This window comes from Bolinopsis microptera, chromosome 9 (genome assembly GCF_026151205.1).
Source record: "Bolinopsis microptera isolate Bmic1 chromosome 9, MBARI_Bmic_1.0, whole genome shotgun sequence".
In the NCBI taxonomy this organism is placed as follows: Eukaryota; Metazoa; Ctenophora; class Tentaculata; order Lobata; family Bolinopsidae; genus Bolinopsis; species Bolinopsis microptera.
Window position 1 is genome coordinate 2778512 of NC_087080.1, and position 17904 is coordinate 2796415.

The 17904-nt window shown below is 38.7% G+C and overlaps 1 protein-coding gene across 7 annotated transcripts in view; it reads left to right on the plus strand.

Annotated features, from left to right (window-relative positions):
- LOC134820792 (potassium voltage-gated channel subfamily A member 1-like) overlaps window positions 1–17904 on the plus strand; it is a 44362-nt gene that overhangs the window by 15368 nt on the left and 11090 nt on the right. Inside the window, exon 1 of one of the 7 annotated variants that reach the window (XM_063831415.1) lies at window positions 2279–2364. The exons of 4 other annotated variants lie outside the window; for them this stretch is intronic. In XM_063831415.1, the coding sequence (XP_063687485.1) occupies window positions 2304–2364 (61 nt within the window). In that variant the 5' untranslated portion in view covers window positions 2279–2303. Of the gene's footprint in view, window positions 1–2278; window positions 2365–6236; window positions 6380–16543; window positions 16611–17904 lie in introns of those variants that run through there. 2 more of the 7 variants (XM_063831419.1, XM_063831414.1) reach the window with 2 other exon arrangements.

The window sequence follows — 17904 nt, forward strand, 5'->3', positions numbered from 1 at the left end:
CCGACAGGTGGAAGTACGCAGGATTGCTGCCTAATTCATTCTAAAATTACTGCTAAATGACAACACTCCTCTTTCGTCGCAATCACACGAAAGTTTAAACAGTTTAATTCTTTCAACACTAACTTTAACACATTGACTCGGTCTTTATGACGATTTTGCCACCAACACACTAAGTCGAAGTTATATAAATACCCGCTACTTTTGTCTCTTTCCTTGGCTCGTAAGCCAAAATGGGGGTATCTAAAATAAGCTTCGAGTCCTTAAGGTGGTTTATGTTCTTTCATACCCGGAATAAAGTGAATCTGTGATAGTTTAAAGGAACAACGATGCAGATGATCACGAAATCTTGTGCTCGGAACAACTCAGGTAAGAATCAAGATTTAAAGTGAGTTCTACGTTAACTAGACTAAAGAATTAGTCAAACATTTTACGGCGAATGTTTTACGGCAAGTTATTATGTTCAGGCTTGTGTTTAAACCAACTCCTTTTATTTAACCAGGATAACTTACTTAATAACTTAATAACCTAATAACTTAATAATTTAATAACTTAACCAGGTTAACTTACTTAATCTACTTAATTTACTGCCCGTTAGGATTTGAAGTTCTTGTTGTAACTAAACGTTTGGTCATTGTATCATTTCGTATGTACTTGTTTCGTTTTACAGTATTATTATTCCGCTTGAATTCATTCCATATAGGGGGAACTATAGAACGAACACCGATGGGACATTACGACAACATTAAGACAACATTAAGACAACAATAAGACAACATTAAGACACCAATAACTAATAAGACAACATTAAGACAACATTAAGGCAACAAACACCAATAAGACAACAAACGATAAGACAACATTAAGATAACATTAAGGCAACATAGATGGTTTCAATCCTTTCGGACTTTGTTCACTCAATTTTTATAAGCTAAATAAAGAATCCACATAAATTCAACTTTCGCTGCTACAAAATATTCGAGGTGATGATATTCGTACTGATGTTCCATGCAAATAAACAAATTCAACATATTCAGTATTTTGATGTGTTATCATTTATCAATTATCGATATTGATCAGTTTATTTATATCAATGATTTGTCTGTTAGTGGAAGTGGCACGTAGCCATTTGTCATTAAAATATGAAGGTGATTAGAATCAAAAATAAAGGAGTAAATGATTAGGAATATTAAGATAGTTTCTGTGATTTTTAAATCATTGATTAAATAGCATTGGGATTGAATTTGATAAGTATGCGATCTTACAGTTTTCATTAATCTTTCAACAATGACTAGACTATCGAATTCAGTTTCTCGTTGTACAGCTTCGCATGCACTCCCGCCGCCGCCTACGATGCAAGATGATGGGCTGGGCAACGTCTAACAAGTTCTTCGTTAATAAAATTTCAATTCCGTCTAAAAACAAGTTTTTGCCAATTTACTTTTCAGGAATTTGTATTGTCAAGTATGTAAAAGAGTTGCGACTTTTAAGACAGAGTAGCGTAGAATTTTATAATTTGTATTCATGTACTTAGTTCCTTATCTCTCATCATACGAACATACAAATAACGTGCAGACAATAATGACCGCTGGTAACCCTGGTATTTGTTAACACCAGGATTGGTCCAGTATTTCCAGACCGTTTGAGACTGAAAATGGAGATAAAATCTTAAAATGATTCTGTAGTTACCTGGTAGAACCATTCAGCCGATCTTGTATTTCTTGTCATTAAGTAATGTCTTGGTGCCACTCGCCGCTACCTTGATACCACTTTTCTACCCTGACTCTCTCGCTTAGTTCATTAGGTTCTCCTTTATTATCCTCCCATTTCCTCGCTGCACAATCACATTGTTCCCGCATGTTCATTAGGTTCTCCTTTATTATCCTCCCATTTCCTCGCTGCACAATCACATTGTTCCCGCATGTTCTGTATCTCCAGAACATGTCCGTTCTAGGGTGTTCCAGTCGACCCCAACCGTAATCGCTCTACAGGCTCCCTCCAGTCGCATTCAGAGATATTTACACAAATTCACAAAGAGTTAAATGGCCATTGGTTGGCCTTTAACTTCATTATATAGGTCATTATGAACAATATAACGTGTGGTCTCAGCTAAACCTAGGCCAACTCTAAAACCTTATAACAGCTGCTCACCTACGTATTTAGTTTTAACAGTAGATGCATTTGAATATTCATATGAAAATATACATATCTGCATTTTTTGTCTGTCACAATCGCGGTTGGGGAATATGTTTTTATTGGAAGTAGCTTGATTGAAGTAGCTTGATTTATTACTATTGTGGATTTTTATGTTTACCAGCTTTGCAAGATTCTTCGCGGTGATTTCCGACAACGATTCATCTAGAATAGGTAATACTTCGTAATCATTGTTAAAACATTATTAAATACTAGTTCGTATTGCGAGTTCTTGGTTGTAACCTGCAAAAGTGGAATAGGGTTTTAATTATCAGTAAATGCGTGGCTATGGGCCAAATATGGGAAGCAAAATACAGCAACTACTCACCACAACTCGACATTTCATGATGATTACCCCTTTGATTTCTAAGTAATTTGCGGCATAATTATATAAAGATATTTAAGAGCTGTAAAATCGAAACGTGCGAGAATTTGCAAACTAGAAGTGAGGCACTTTGGTTTTGCGGAGAGTTCGTATTTAGTATATAAAATCAGGATTCAGGATTCAGGTGGTATTTGAATAGCTTTGCTTAAGTGAAGTTGATATTATTTGCTTCTGTAAAGTTGCCAGTTGGTAGATTCTTTGGTTAAGTAAAGTTGATAAATTCTTTGAATATCGAGGCGAATCAAAGAATTTAAGCATTAATAGTTGAAGAATCCCAACAAAGACTGTCGTTTTGATGCTGTCGCACAAAGGATCACTTGATGTACGCCCAGTGCCCACATCCAGAAAAACGGTATGAGATCGGCAGATGATTTGCGAGGAAATTTTTGATTTTGAATGAAATTTGTGGCCAAAGAGGAAGTTTAAGACTGAGAAAATATTTAGGGGGAAACATGGCTAGGGGTTTTAGGGGTAGGTATAGTTGAATCTTCTAAAACATTACCACACCAAAATCTAACACTGACCTAGTTAACTTTACCCCAAACCGTAGCCACAACAAATTAACCTAGACTTTAACTCAAAGCCGAAAACTAAGTTAAAAAACGGCAGGAGGTTGAATTTCGTTGGATAAAATGACTGTTCCCAAATATAATCTTATTATGTTAAACATTATTGTTGAAAAACTTTTACGGTGACTGTTTTTTCCTGGTTGCTTCTCGGCAATCGGCATATACTAAATTAGTTAATACCTGATAGGAATTCAAAAACTTTTAAAGATTTTTCCATTCACTGTCAAGCTCTGGTCTATTTATATGATTTGTTTTTCGTCACCTATCAAAACACTCATGTGTACGCCTCATGAAGCCGTATTTTTCTAGATTCAAATGAAGTCCAGCAAACAGTCATGTAGACGCTTACTGGCTAGAAATTAAGTGAAAGGAATCTTGTTCGAGAACGGGGTGACACTTAACATTTTATCAAATCTGCATTTTGAAGCACGATTTTCAGATCACAACGTGACCAACTGTTAGTCTCGTGGCTACCCACGTTTATCAACTGAGCAAAACTGAAAATGTTCATTATTTTATAGTACAATTTTCTCAAATTAAATGGACTGTTCTGATTCATTAAAACATATTTTATAGTTTTGTCTGCACACAAGAAATCGCACAATTTCGGCGCCATCATTTTAAGGCTTCGGACTAAATCGCTGAGTCCGTTATAGTAGTATAATTTGACCATGTGCATAACAACTGGAAAACATACAGATTAAGGTCAAGTTGGCTATGTAATATTAACACGTGTCTTGTCACCAGTGAGATATTTCCTAAAATATCACATTTTAACTTAATTCCCCACTGCACATCTCATATCACGCTACAAAAGTTTCATACTTAGCATATCTACCAAAGGGGTTTTCACACGGGCGCTATAGCCATAGGAACGGCTTCTTTTCCATATTCACGTATAGGGCAGTCATACCATATAAAAAGAGTATATTTTAAAAGCTTAAAGAAATGTTGGGAAAGAAATTGAAACATTTGAAATTGAAATACATAGTTTGTTGTTGTTTTTATCAAGACACGCACTAAATTTCTGACCTAGGTTCGCAGTCCGCTATCTTGCAAAGTTTTAATACAATTGTACCATTTTCTGATACAAGTTTACTGTCTAACTATTTCTGATAGGTCTAATAATGTGTCTAACTACTTAGAGGGGCAACTAGTTGGAAAACTGGAAACTGAAACAGTTAAATAGTAGTTAATCAAGACACGTATTTCTAACCTAGGTCTACTGTCTCGTAAGATTTTAAAACAATCGTACCTACTTCAGTACTTATGATATACCGCTGTCTCATTATTTCTGATACAGTCTCATAATGTGTCCCTTATAGACAGAATCATACGTTTGTTTCACTTTGCGTCAATCAATTTGTGATATTACATTAGTATTACTTAAATTTGATAAGAAGCTTATATCATTTCGCCAAAGAATCCTCATCGTGTACCATCGTGTCATTCCACGTTGCGTGCCGTATTAAAAGTTAAATGTGTTGATTCCACCAGCTGTACGTGTGGTGTTAAAAAATAAAGCTTGGTTTGTAAATTGTAATACCCTGTCATGAATTTTAGTTGCACATGCAAGATTTTCGTATCACGTACACATTTGCAACTCGTATACAAAGGCTGATTCATTACAACTATCAGTTTGACTTATCACTTTTGTTGAAGCATAATATAAGTTGTTTGTAGTCGTACATACATGGCACATGCTACATGAAGAGGTCTCCTCCTAATCGTTGGAGTGGCCTGCATCACGCACATCTGTTCAACGGTGTAACATGTTCCTCCATTCCACTAGTTTTAGAGCCAACTGTTTTACTGCGTCTCTGCTGATGTTATCGACACCTGTAAAGTCTGCCGCATCCTCGAGTACACAGGCCATCCCGCCTTTGCGGGGTCGTCTTCTCAGTCTCTTTCCATAGTTTGGTTTCAAATCCAGCAAAAATTGGGAAACCGTGTCTCTGGCATTCTGACAAACGTGTCCGTACCACCTTAGTCTAGCCGAACCGATGAAAAGGCTTAGTCGGCATTGTACTTATTTATTATACTTAACCGCTTGGCATAAACTTATTGATTAGTATCAAACGGAAGTTGACTCCTAATCATGGTTACCACTACGCGTTTCTGCCTGTCTCTATACTTTGAAGTTCACTCTACAGAGACGAGATTGTAGTGAATGCTCATTGGGCTCATGAATTGTAGTTGTCTAAATGTCTATACTAGCTGCTTTCAGTTACCACTATTAGACGATGTGATAGTTTACTGATGGTTCTGCGTATTTAGAGATATAAGTCTGATAACTGATTCTATTCCAGCCAGGCTATTAAGAGTGGATATCATTTGTCGTCTGTTTTGATTACAGATTGGGCGGATCTTGAATATTATAATTGATTCCCCATCTTCTATTCCTCAGAACTTTAGTATATAGATTTGCCCGAAAGTTGACTTCTGATATGCGATTCTCGTAGAGAATGTTAAATTTATGTCAGAACATCTTCTATTCCTCAGAACTCTAGCATATAGATTTGCCCGAAAGTTGACTTCTGATATGCGATTCTCGTAGAGAATGTATAATTTATGTCAGAACATCTTCTATTCCTCAGAACTCTAGTATATAGATTTGCCCGAAAGTTGACTTCTGATATGCGATTCTCGTAGAGAATGTTAAATTTATGTCAGAACCGTCTCTAAAGAGGAGACAGTGTAAAATGTTTTATTTTTAACCTATTCATTGGGACTTTGAACTGCCTTGCCATGATCTCATATTGTTTTCAGACTTAAAATTTGAGAATAAGCTAGACTTTTAACCCCTAGTCGGGTTATAACATAAACATTAAACATATCTATAACAGGCAGTATATACTATTAGTAATACTACTGAGTATTACTTGGGATATTTTCCAGTTGCATCGTTTAGTCACGCCGATATCTTTCCATATTTCCAACAGTCCTAGTCCTACAGGCAGTCCAACAGGCAGTCCTGATCCTCTAGGCTGTATGTTCAGATTCAATTATCTATTATAGATATCATATATATTATATATAATATATATAAATATATCTTACATGATTTGATTGTACGGAAAACATTATACTTCAATACTTGTTTGATTAAAAGTTCGTTTTGTTTGTTGTATCCGGTTCTCCCTCAATCGCACGTACCCCCATGATGTTAGAACTTACACCGGTGACTGTGTATTTTACAGTTTTTATCTGATGCAGCGGACCATCACTGTTATAAGTGAGTACTGAGTAAGTGGCTCATGATATTGCGTGTTTGTCATGATATTGCGTGTTTCTCATGATATTGCGTCTCATGATATTGCGTGTTTGTCATGATATTGCGTCTCATGATATTGCGTGTTTGTCATGATATTGCGTGTTTGTCATGATAATGCGTCTCATGATATTGCGTGTTTATCATGATATTGCGTCTCATGATATTGCGTGTTTCTCATGATATTGCGTGTTTCTCATGATATTGATGTTGATTGTTGCCCTACGGTTAAGCTATACAAGGACCGTGTATTCTCACAAAGTTGTCCACATCACATTTTCAGTTAATTTTTGGGAGACCTTATCGAAATCCTGACTCATTACTAAATGCTAGGATGTTTCTACTTTCTTAAAAATGTATCCAATACATTTCCTCCCTTTTTTCCCTCTGCATGAACCTTAAGATCACTAAAAGATATAGCGGACCTTGCACCCACACATGCAAAGTACCGCCTGCATGTAAAATGTATGTCGGAGTGAGTGACCAGGGGTTTGTAAACCTGTCGGCCACTGTCACCAACTCCGTCAAGCGTGTGTCCTGCCACTTACCAAAGCACCAGGCAGCGAGTGCAACACGATATCCCTACCAGCACAACTACAACGGAGCTTGTACTGAGATATATCACCATTACATACGCACTCAGCCCGCCACTGCCTGTCTTGTATACCTCTTACACTGTTCTCCAGAATATTACGGTCTTATTGACTACTAGCATATTCCACTGTTTAACTCAGCTGCACCTCCAATTCTACTTGAACCTTGCGTCGGGGAACAAGTATTTGCTCAGGCCACATTCAGTTTTTGCTCAGGCCTCATTGAGTTTTTGCTTAAGCCTCAGTTGGAATTTGCTCCAACCTCAGCTTCAGACCAGCTGCGTTTGCTCTCGCTCCCCACTCCTCTACACCCTGTGTGTGCTCCTCGCTCCTCTGATTATATAAATCCTGGCTGCCATCGTGGAGCTACATTGTAGGTTGCTTATTAATTATTAAATTTAACCACTTATACTTGCATATTATTATAGTGGTTATGTGTGTATTGATTGTCATGTTTTATAGTTACCGTTAATTTCACTGGTTGAACAAAGAACACCCGGGATTCTGCAGTTATCTGTTCACAAAGCATATTTTGGGATATTAGAGTATTAGGTATGGCATTTATGCAACGCGGCCATCATTATAAATCATCATACTTACTATCATAATATACAGCCTTCAAAGTATGCACTGTGCAGCAGCATACCGACATCCAAGTGCATTCTGCCTTCAGAATCACAAGTAATTTGAGATATTGTGACTAAATTTGTTTACTTGCCGACTTACCTAAACAGTAAACATCCAGTTTAATTTATACATCACGCTTGTCCAGGGTCTATTATTTAGTATTATATGTGAAGCTGTTTGGTGAGCATACAGTCTTACAGTGGACGTTAAAATACGATTTCTAATAGCCCAGCGGAAGAATTCCAAGAAGTACAAAATACCTGATAACTTTAAAGAATAAGACACAATAATATGTTCATGATTTCTGAATGAAGTAACATATTTTAGTCTATATGGAGTTAAAGTAACAACATGTTCGAGCAATTTCTTTGGCGTGCCAGCCGTGAAAATTTGAGTCTATCCCATCCAAAGTGCAGGTTTACTTTTACGAATTCTTTTAAGTTTACTCTAAGGACAGATACTTCTCAGTTTTGATTAATCGCAAAAATTTGTTGAGTATCATACTTCTTACTGCATTTCTTACTTCAAATCGTTCCAGTGCCTTAGGTCAGTTATTTTGAACAAGTAGTTACGCATGGTAGGAAATGGTAACATAAAATCTGCAATGCAAACTAAAGTACATAGTTTCAGTTTCGAGTTCGATTCATGATCAATTTCAATTCCACAGTTCACATAAGCATAACATCAAATTATAAATAATGTTTTCACAATCACGGGACACTGTAAGTAGTAACATGCCTATTACTCATAAGAACAGCGAGACACTTTAAAACTCAAATTTCCCAGAAATCCGGCTGCTAAAACTTGTCTACAACTTCCGTTACACTCAAGAACTGTCTAGTTTTCAATTAAATAATCTTTAGGAGAGCTTCTCATAGGGATGTAAAAATCTGCCCAAAACCTTTAAAAATGGCAACAAAATAATTACAAATAGCGAATTTTTTGAAAGTGCATATTCTCATAATAGAAACAAAATTTTAAGTGCCAAATCATATCGTTTTTGACTATATTTTAAGAAGTCATATCCCTGGTTATATCATAAAAGGTTTTGGTGTATGTCCCCTAAGAACGATGGAAATAAATCAAATGATCTCTTGCTCATTCATGGAATGAGATAAAGTATACCTAATCTGTGGACACGTGTAGTATAGCCAAGACAAGTCAGTTAGTGTTCTCCTTGGTAATTTGATGTTTAATTCCTGGTTAATTTAATGTTTTAATTTAATTCACGTGACAATCTCTAAACAGTTTACAATTTTCTTGGTATCTCCTGGCATTTCAACCTCGTGGAACTCATTAAGGAATGTTCCTCTTCTTCTATACGCATTGAACAACTGTTAGAGCACGGAGATCGTATTATAATTGCGGAGACCATTCTGAAAATTGAATTGGCACAATGGACATTTTAAACTGGATAAAGATGATCATTTTAAATTCTTGTGATTGTGCAGGTTCGGTCCTGTTCTTAAGTAAGATTTGAGTATATTATATTATGAACGAGCATCATTTTCTTAGTTTACTTTTACATTAATCATACATATGGCACAAATGATTGGTATTGGCAGATTATATTCCTTCAAATGTTTACTCCCTTCGGATCAGTTACCTCGGATCAAACTGTAACTAATCGAAGAAATTATACTGATCCATTTATCTATTCTTCACCCAATTACGTACCAGCCGTAATATAAGTGTTGTGCTTCTACTAATGTAACTATGGTAACTAGTAGTGTAACTATAGTAACTAGTAGTTTTACTATCTCCGAGCTGAAATGAATTGCCACTCCATGGGAAGGAAGGAACTTTCATGCCGACCCACTTCGAAACTTAAGTAATAAAGTAGTTAAGTTAGAGCCAGACTACGACTCCAAAATGAGCTAATTCCTTAAAACTTTGAAATCTAAGTTTACATTGCATTTAGTAATTTGCTTTGAAGCCAACCGACGGTGGGTATGCCCTTAAACCGAGAGCCTCTCTTAAGTTCTGATGCCGAATATAGCTTCCTGCACTTTACCACCTTTTAAAGATCCATTCACCAAAACAGGGTTTAATGTCGTCCAGCCCAAATAACTTTACACTTTACAGGAAGTTCAGTGACCACCTTGCACATCAATCCCAAATCAAAAGAGTAGATCCGTTTAGTTGAGGGTTTAAAAATCTCCAGGTTTGAGGATCATGCCATTCTTTGTCAGCCACAAAGACTTTAAAAACATTTTATCTCAGAATTCGTAACCCGATCAAATATCAGTAGAATACCTAACACGATTTATTTACGTTGTGTTGAAAATGATTTTTTTGTTCGAAAAGAATAATTTTGGTTACGATCGATACAGCTGGAACGTTTAATTATACCGAAAGAGCAGCTGTGTTAATACTCGTTATATTTTAGTTATTTTAAAGATAAATTTAAGAGGGCAGTGACAAATTACAATTAACACTTTAATTTTAAACATGTGACCAAACAAATGATTCTTGCATTGTATTTTTTGAAACAAGACAGTGATTTTAAATCTTTTTGGTGTACAATTCTTTTGATTCCATTCACTGATCTTGCAAATGCGGAGTTTGTGACGATGGTAAACTATTTCTGACTTAAAGATTGATGAGTCCAGACATCTTAATTTAGACATTCAGATAAGACTTCTGAACGATGGAACGTTGGAGAGTGGTTATTAATATCGTACGTGCCTGAACCCATTACCCAGACGTATGCTAATTGTATGCGGGCATTCTGCATAAATTATACTAGCGATCAGGCGTAATTGTTAAATGTTAATACGGTTTATAATTCACATCAGAACGCTTATATTCTTCAGAAGTCCCGCTTCTGTTTTAGTTTAAATTTCGTTACAATTTACCTTTCCCTGACTGCGGTGATTTTGATAGTTTCCGAAGTGACCATGGTTCAGCTTGACTACCATGCGCAGAAAAACTATAGCTGTGAACGGAAGTTAGTGTTCGATTCCAAGGAAGGTAGTTTTTAAATCCAAGTTTATCAATCTTTAAATCAGATTTAATTTTACGTCTTCGTTTACGAAATATCAATCACATACTTTCCATCTTATACCTTCAATTCCAACAATCAAAATGCTTAGTTCACACTTAGCAAAATGGTGATACATTAAGATATCAAATCCTTAAATTAAGTGGATTTCTAAATAAAATTTTAAAATGAAAGGTCTCCATGGCGCTATTTTTATTTTAAGTTGTATACTCTAAATTTCTTATTCCAGTTCCACTCAGACTAAAGTTTACCAACAATAACATGCATCTTACCAGCGTGCAGCGTGTGTCTATAACCTATTACGGCTTCAGCTTATTTACTCAACTCATTATACCGAAATTAATAGAACCTTGGGTGGCAACTTGAATGAGATGGCCTCTTCTAATCAGATAAATGAGTCAATTGAGTCGTACAAACTCCTCCAAGGATTGGGTTAATATCTTGAAGTAGGTTGATGAGAGTAGTCATGGTAACACGGTGATTGTAAAAGTCAGCTACAAGTAATGAGAAGATGCTTCTATAGCTCCGTCTTTATAGACATAGGTGTTAATAAATATGTAGTTGACCCGCCGGATTTGTATATATTTCTGGATAATTCTAATAGGCAATAGTCTGCTTCAAAACAGAACACAGTTAAAGGTCGTAATTCTAAACACAGGACGCTGTTTGCTTATTGCTGTTTTCATGCTAGCTTTATCTGCTAATATAACATTACCTTATCGGCCCTGATTTGTCCAAACCTAATTTTCCGGCCCTATTTTGATCGGATTTGCCTCCTGTGGTCGTAATATGAAGTTAACAGCAGGGCCAGGGCATAAAAGCTTTTGGTGTATGTCCCCTTAAAGCCAGAAAGACTTGGTTGGCCAAATTAGGGCCAATAAAATACTAAGTCTACTCTCAATTTATGACTGACATCCCGATTGAAACTGTAAAAGATTTTTAACCACGATACGTACGTTTTTTGGTACGTTTTGGTGAGTTTGGCAGGGCGTGCTCAGGACAACTGCATCGAGTGCGTCCTCCTCCAGCTCAGCATTGAGTTATCGTTTGTCGGAGTGTAGCCCGGAACCGGTGGTGTGTCTGGGTACTGTTCCATAAATCTGCCTAGACCAACTTTGAAACTGTCTAGCAATGTGATACTCCGGAGCTCCGATGGGAGCACGTTGAAGAGCTGAGCTGCTCTAACTCTAAAGCTGTTGTCGTAATCTGTTCTTACCGACAACTGTGCGCTTTTGTTCATGGCTGGGATCTCTGCCTTAATACCATACCTTTGATGAGACTTGAACTCGAAGCCCGTATCGTTCGGAGCATGTTCATTAAGAATTTTCCATACATGAATAATAGAATAACGCTCTCTCCGCCTCTGGAGGGACATCAACTTAAGCTTCTTCAGCCTGTCCCAGTACTGGAGATCACGGCAGCCAGATATCTTTCTAGTAAAGGATCTCTGTACAGTCTCCAGCTTTTGTATCTCTGTGACTTTTGTAGGGTTCCAGACTGGACAGCAGTACTCTAGCTTGGAGCGAACCATGCTTTTGTATAAAGTCAGCATGACTACTTGTGACCGGTCTCTAAAGGCACTCAATGTCCAAGCCGCCATTTTTCTAGCTCCTTGAACTGTCTTCTCAATGTGAGGACCCCATGACCTACTGCTGCTAACATACACTCCAAGGTCTCTGACAGTTTCCTGTGGTGATATTGCGTGTCCTTTTGGTGTAGTATACTCAACAGTCTCTGGGTAGAACGGGAGCTCTCTTAGAGCTTTTGATCCATTCAGGGGGTAGTTTACAACCTCAAACTTCTGTTCGTGTAGCTCCATGTTGTTAACACGTGACCACTCGATGACTATGTTGAGATCATCTTGCAGTAACTCCACACTACTCATTCCTCGGATAGCCCCAATCAGCTTTGTGTCGTCTGCAAAGCTGAATCCGTTACTATAGCTAATGCTGTTCAACAGATCGTTGATGTACAGGATAAATAGGATCGGTCCTAGGACTGTCCCTTGTGGCACCCCACTTGCCACTGGCTGGAAGGATGATTTGCGACCTTCAACAACGACTGTTTGTTTTCTGTTTAGCAAAAACTCTTTGATCCACCTTAAAACCTGACCACCAATTCCGTATCGACCAAGCTTGGCTAGCAGCACTGCATGGTCGACCTTGTCAAAAGCTTTGGCAAAGTCGAGGTAAATCACATCAACTTCTTCATCATTGTTGAGTGATTTGTAGATCTGTTCGATGTGACTGAGAAGCTGCGTCATGCAACTCCTCTTTTTTCTGAACCCATGCTGGTTCGTATTGATCATCATGTTCTCTTCCAAATGACGAACCAGGTTTTTTCTGATTACACGCTCAAATGTCTTTATGATGTGCGAGGTTAAAGACACTGGTCTATAGTTTGCTGGGTCCGTTCTGTCCCCCTTCTTATAGATAGGGGTGATATATTGGGTTTTTAATCCCGCTGGTATATACCCACTGCTGAACGATTCCTGCCAGAGGAGTGTAAGCGGGTCTGCAAGTTGTTCTTTGCAGGCTGTGAGTATCCTAGCAGGAATCTCTCCGTCAGGTGCGGCCGAATAGGGATCCAGTTCTCCTAATGCTTCAATGATATCTTTTCTTGTGAAGCTTAGCTCGTTGAATCCGGAATCCAGTCCCTGAGGTAATCCTTGACTCTTCATACATTCATCAATATCGGCACTCATAGGGTTACTAAATACCTTCTGGTACTGCTTCTGAAGTAACTCTGACTTGATACTGGGGTCGTCCACTAATGCCCCAGTTTCATCTCTCAACACCGGGATCGTAGATCTGGTCTTCTGGAGACGCTTGGCATACGAAAAGAAGTATTTGGGGTTCTTCTTTATTGCATCGACTGCCCGGAGTTCTTTTTTGTTCAGTTTCTCAAGGGTCCCTTCCTGTATGGAGTAACACAGCAGTGAAACCTCCGTTTTCAGTTTAGGGATTAAACTCGAGCTAGGATTCATTTCCTGTAATGCACGTATCCTAGCATTCATCTTCCTTCGTCTTCTTTTCATGACATAAACGTGCTTATTCCCTCTTCTCTTCCTTGAGGTAATCTCCGCTGCACTCTCTTTCTTTGGGGAGAACTCCAAGGTTATCTGGAGCACTGTTAGCTTGAACAATTCCAGAAAAGCGTTCAAGTCCTCGTCACAGAGTTCCCAGAGCTTCAGCCAGTCGACTTTCTGAAGGCAATCACTGATTGCCACAAAATCGGCTTTGTGATAGTCAACTGCCCTGAAAGAGTTTGGGTCGATCTTGCTGGTTTCGTTCTTCTTTCTTCCAGTCATATTAAAACCAAGCTGAATTTCGACCAAGCTGTGGTCTGATAAAGATGTGGGGTTCACCTTTACTTCTGCGACATACCTAGGAACATTTGTAAGTACAAGATCTAGGGTGCTACCTTCTCTTGTCGACTGGTTTACGACCTGTGTTAGAAAGTTACGGTCTATAAACTCTATAAAATCATGACACCTGGCTTCACTTCTTAAGCCTCCATGTTCCCAGTCTATCTCTGGATAGTTGAAATCTCCAACAACGTATATGTCTGGCACCGTTGTATTTTCTGAGATCGCGTCTATTTTGGCTTGCAGTCTGTCTAGTAAGTTCTTCCAGCCTGAAGTATCTGCTCCAGGGGGCCTGTAGACAGTAGCAAAAAGGGTGTTGCATGACTTAACATAGCACATGACCATGTTATTGCTTCTATCCTCGTAGTGATCGGTTTCTGTCACCACTAGCTGGTCATGAACATAGAGGAGGCAACCTCCTCCTACTCTCTCTGGTCTATCAGATCTAAACGATTGATAGTCTTTTATCTGCACCTGAGCGTCAGAGATGTAACTCTTTAGCCATGACTCGGTTATGGCTATGAATGGTGGGGGGCAGCTACTTCCTTCGATGATGGTTTCCTGGATGTAGGGTAGTTTCCATCTAGAGCTGCTAGTAGCTGCCGGAGATACGCTCTGCCCATTTAAGAGGACAATGGTGGAAAGTTCTGGCTGAACCACTGTGGTGCCATCATGTACGGGTATGGGATGGGCGGGTGCAGTCCCGGAACAGCTCGAGTTGCGGGGTGGCATGGTAGCTCCGTGGGGTTCAGTTGCTGGGGAATCGGTTGGCGTTGGACCTCTTTCCCCCTCCCGATGATAATCTCGTTTCTCAGGCCATCGATTTGTTCCTGAAAACCAGCCTTCATGTTCTCGATGAGCTTCAATAAAAAAGACTCATCTTGATCAGTCTTCTTCTCTTGGTTTTCTACTCGTGGCTTGTTGATGGTTGGGGGATACGTAGTGTATCCTGACGAAGCAATGCTGAATTTGGGAAGCGCATTTCGTCTGTAGGGCTCAGTAGTATTTTCTACTCGTCTGTAAGTCTCTCGTTCTTCTTCTTTTCCGTGGCCAGGACCGTTGCGGGTAAACACCAGGTGTTGAAAGGTACATTGATCGTCTTCACATCTGATGTTTTTAATGGAAAACTTGCATATTCTGGGATGCCAGTATAGGCACTTTTTACCTTTCTTGCACCCATTCTGATGCTTGGCCCCAAAGTCGCAAAACTTGTAACATCTCTTAGGGTGGCTCCTCTCACAGGTTTTGCCGTCTACAAGGACTTTGCCAGTTCGTCCATGTGGGCATGCCCTTTTCTTGAAGAGCTCACAGATTTGTTCTTTCTTGTGCCCTGAGGTATTGGGATTCCTCTCCCTCGTCTCCCTTGTCTCATCACGACCTCTTCGTGGGCTTATCCTCTCTGATGACTCTGCTTTTTCTTCTTCACTTTCAATCTCATGGTCACTTTTACCTGTATTTTCCTCTGACTCTGTAATAGTGTCCAGTTTGTCGACACTAGCACTAAGTGCTTGTTTCGGAATCGGTTTCAGTGAGCCTTGTTTTGGAGGGTTTGATGAAAGCAGCATATCCTCCAATTCATTCTTTTCCAGACACACGTGGCACATCCAGACAAATCCTTTTGGATTTGTTTCACTCATACTCGTTGCCTTTTTCTTCAGCTCCTCACAGTCGTGACTTCCCAATAGGCACAATCTGCAGGTGAAAAGAGGCGCGGATTCCAGTGTGTTCTGGTACACTGACTTGCAGTCACTGCATTCAGCTTCAAATAGTGACTCTATCTTCAGGATTATTCTGTCAGTCAGGATATCCTGGTTTCGATAAAGCTTTTCCTTACCATCCTCTGACCTGGCTTTGAGTCCAACTAATTTTGCACAAGCCTCTAGCTGCTGGGCATTGCACTTCTTGACGTTAGTTTTATTTTCCCCATAAGGCAGTGAAGGACTATAGCTCGCAAGGGCTTTCTTGGCGTGCTCATCAGCTATGTTTGCAAGACCTCCAAGCACAACTTTCTGATTCTCTAGTATCGCTGGCATTTTCAAAGAGCAGTACCCAGACACGATGTATGATGCTGGATCCAGCCGGGTCTGAAAAAATGTGCGACAGAAACTTGAAAGTAAGTTACCCTTGTAGTAGGGTAGGGGTTATTGGGTAGGTTTTGAAATAACTGATTGATCACGATTTTTCTTCAAATAACACAGACAGCGTAATTCTTCAAGCTAAACTGCGTTCAAACGATAACAGCAATGAAATATCCAGCTCCCTTTTAGGATCACAATTATAAAATACTGTTTTAACAAAGATTCAAACCTCCCATTAACATCATAGTCGAAAAGAACAAGTTTAACATGTGCATGCCTATCATAGCGGTATGAGTGGTTTAATCATGTTTTATACCATATTTCAAATTTCAATATCATTATTTAAATGCAACTTAGGACCGGAAAAATTATACCGATATGGTAAGTTGCGCAGTGTGCTTATGTGCGTATAGTCGTGAAGTTAATAGGTTGAAATTTCAAATTTTAATCTATACCCAGATGCCGATGAGAGAAGTGAAACGAGATCTGAATTGGTATTTCTCGAAGAACACTTCCACTACTAAATGTAGGTAGTTCGAGAGAACTATTTCATTTTGTTCACTTGGCACATCGCCAATTTTACAAATTTGCCCGATGTCATACGTTCCTGTTATGTCAAGATTAAACAATGTTCATCCGTACCCGTTTAATTTTAATAGACATATTTTAAAAGATGATAACGAAATGTACAAAGTTTAGATCTTAGATCGGATTGGTTCGTGTCATATGAATGATATGTATTAGTATTAGTATTGCTGTAGCATTAGATGCAGTTCACCACCGTCTCCAGTTAATTACATCATCTGGACTGGTACTGGACCACTGCGAGTGCTTTATGGAGAAAATGGAGAAAATTGCATATCGATTACCGTGTCGGCATGCATCTGATAATAGTGAGGTGACCAGATGCAACTTAGGCTACATGAGGGCAATAGTCTTATTACATATTTGGTGAAATTCGGGTTTAATAAAAAAGGTCTGCTTTGCCGACCCGAGGCCAAGATGGCTTCCCAGTGGCGTCGCTTGGGTAGGACCTGTATTTACTGGGTTCAACCCGTCTTGAAGTTGAAATCTTAAACGTCCCGACTGATAAGGATTGAGGAGGGTTCGCAAAGTCAGTACATCTCGTTAGACACATCAACAGCAAAATGGGAACTGGACTGCGCATTTTAGTGCGAGTCGCAAGATCATCCGGAGCATAGACATCTAGATTCTAGGTTACCAAAAGCAATTTGATTACTGTGATGCGCATTCTCCTAGAGACCTATAATTGAAAGCCTACTTTAATTGAGAGCCTACGCCTTCTATAATTGAAGACCTTTCCTGACCGGTTTCATGAAGCTGAGCGTCCAATAATATCAGGTGATCCTGATTCCTGATGTTCCTACTATTGTATTGTTCGTTAGCCTGATTAAAGTTATATAGTTGTGGGTTACTTACTTAAAATCATGGTTTCCAAGGAATTTTGTTATTGTCGTTGAAGCTAATCCTGCATATATATGAACCTTTTCTTGTCCTGTATATTTATTTGTCTGCTTCTATGAAACATGTAAGCTTTGTTATTTCCAGCTCTTAGTATCCATCTTGTTATATTGCTGGCTAGTGACTACCTTTATTACTATTTTTATTAATATCTTTGTTATGTATCTGTGTCATGTATTTGTTGGGCTGCGTACAGCGTTTAACAATTTGTCACCTATTGCTACAGTATACCGTCAAGCTTGAATAAGTTACATATTTCCATATCATTAACAAATAATAAGTTACATATTTCCATATCATTAACAAATAATAAGTTACATATTTCCGTATCATTAATT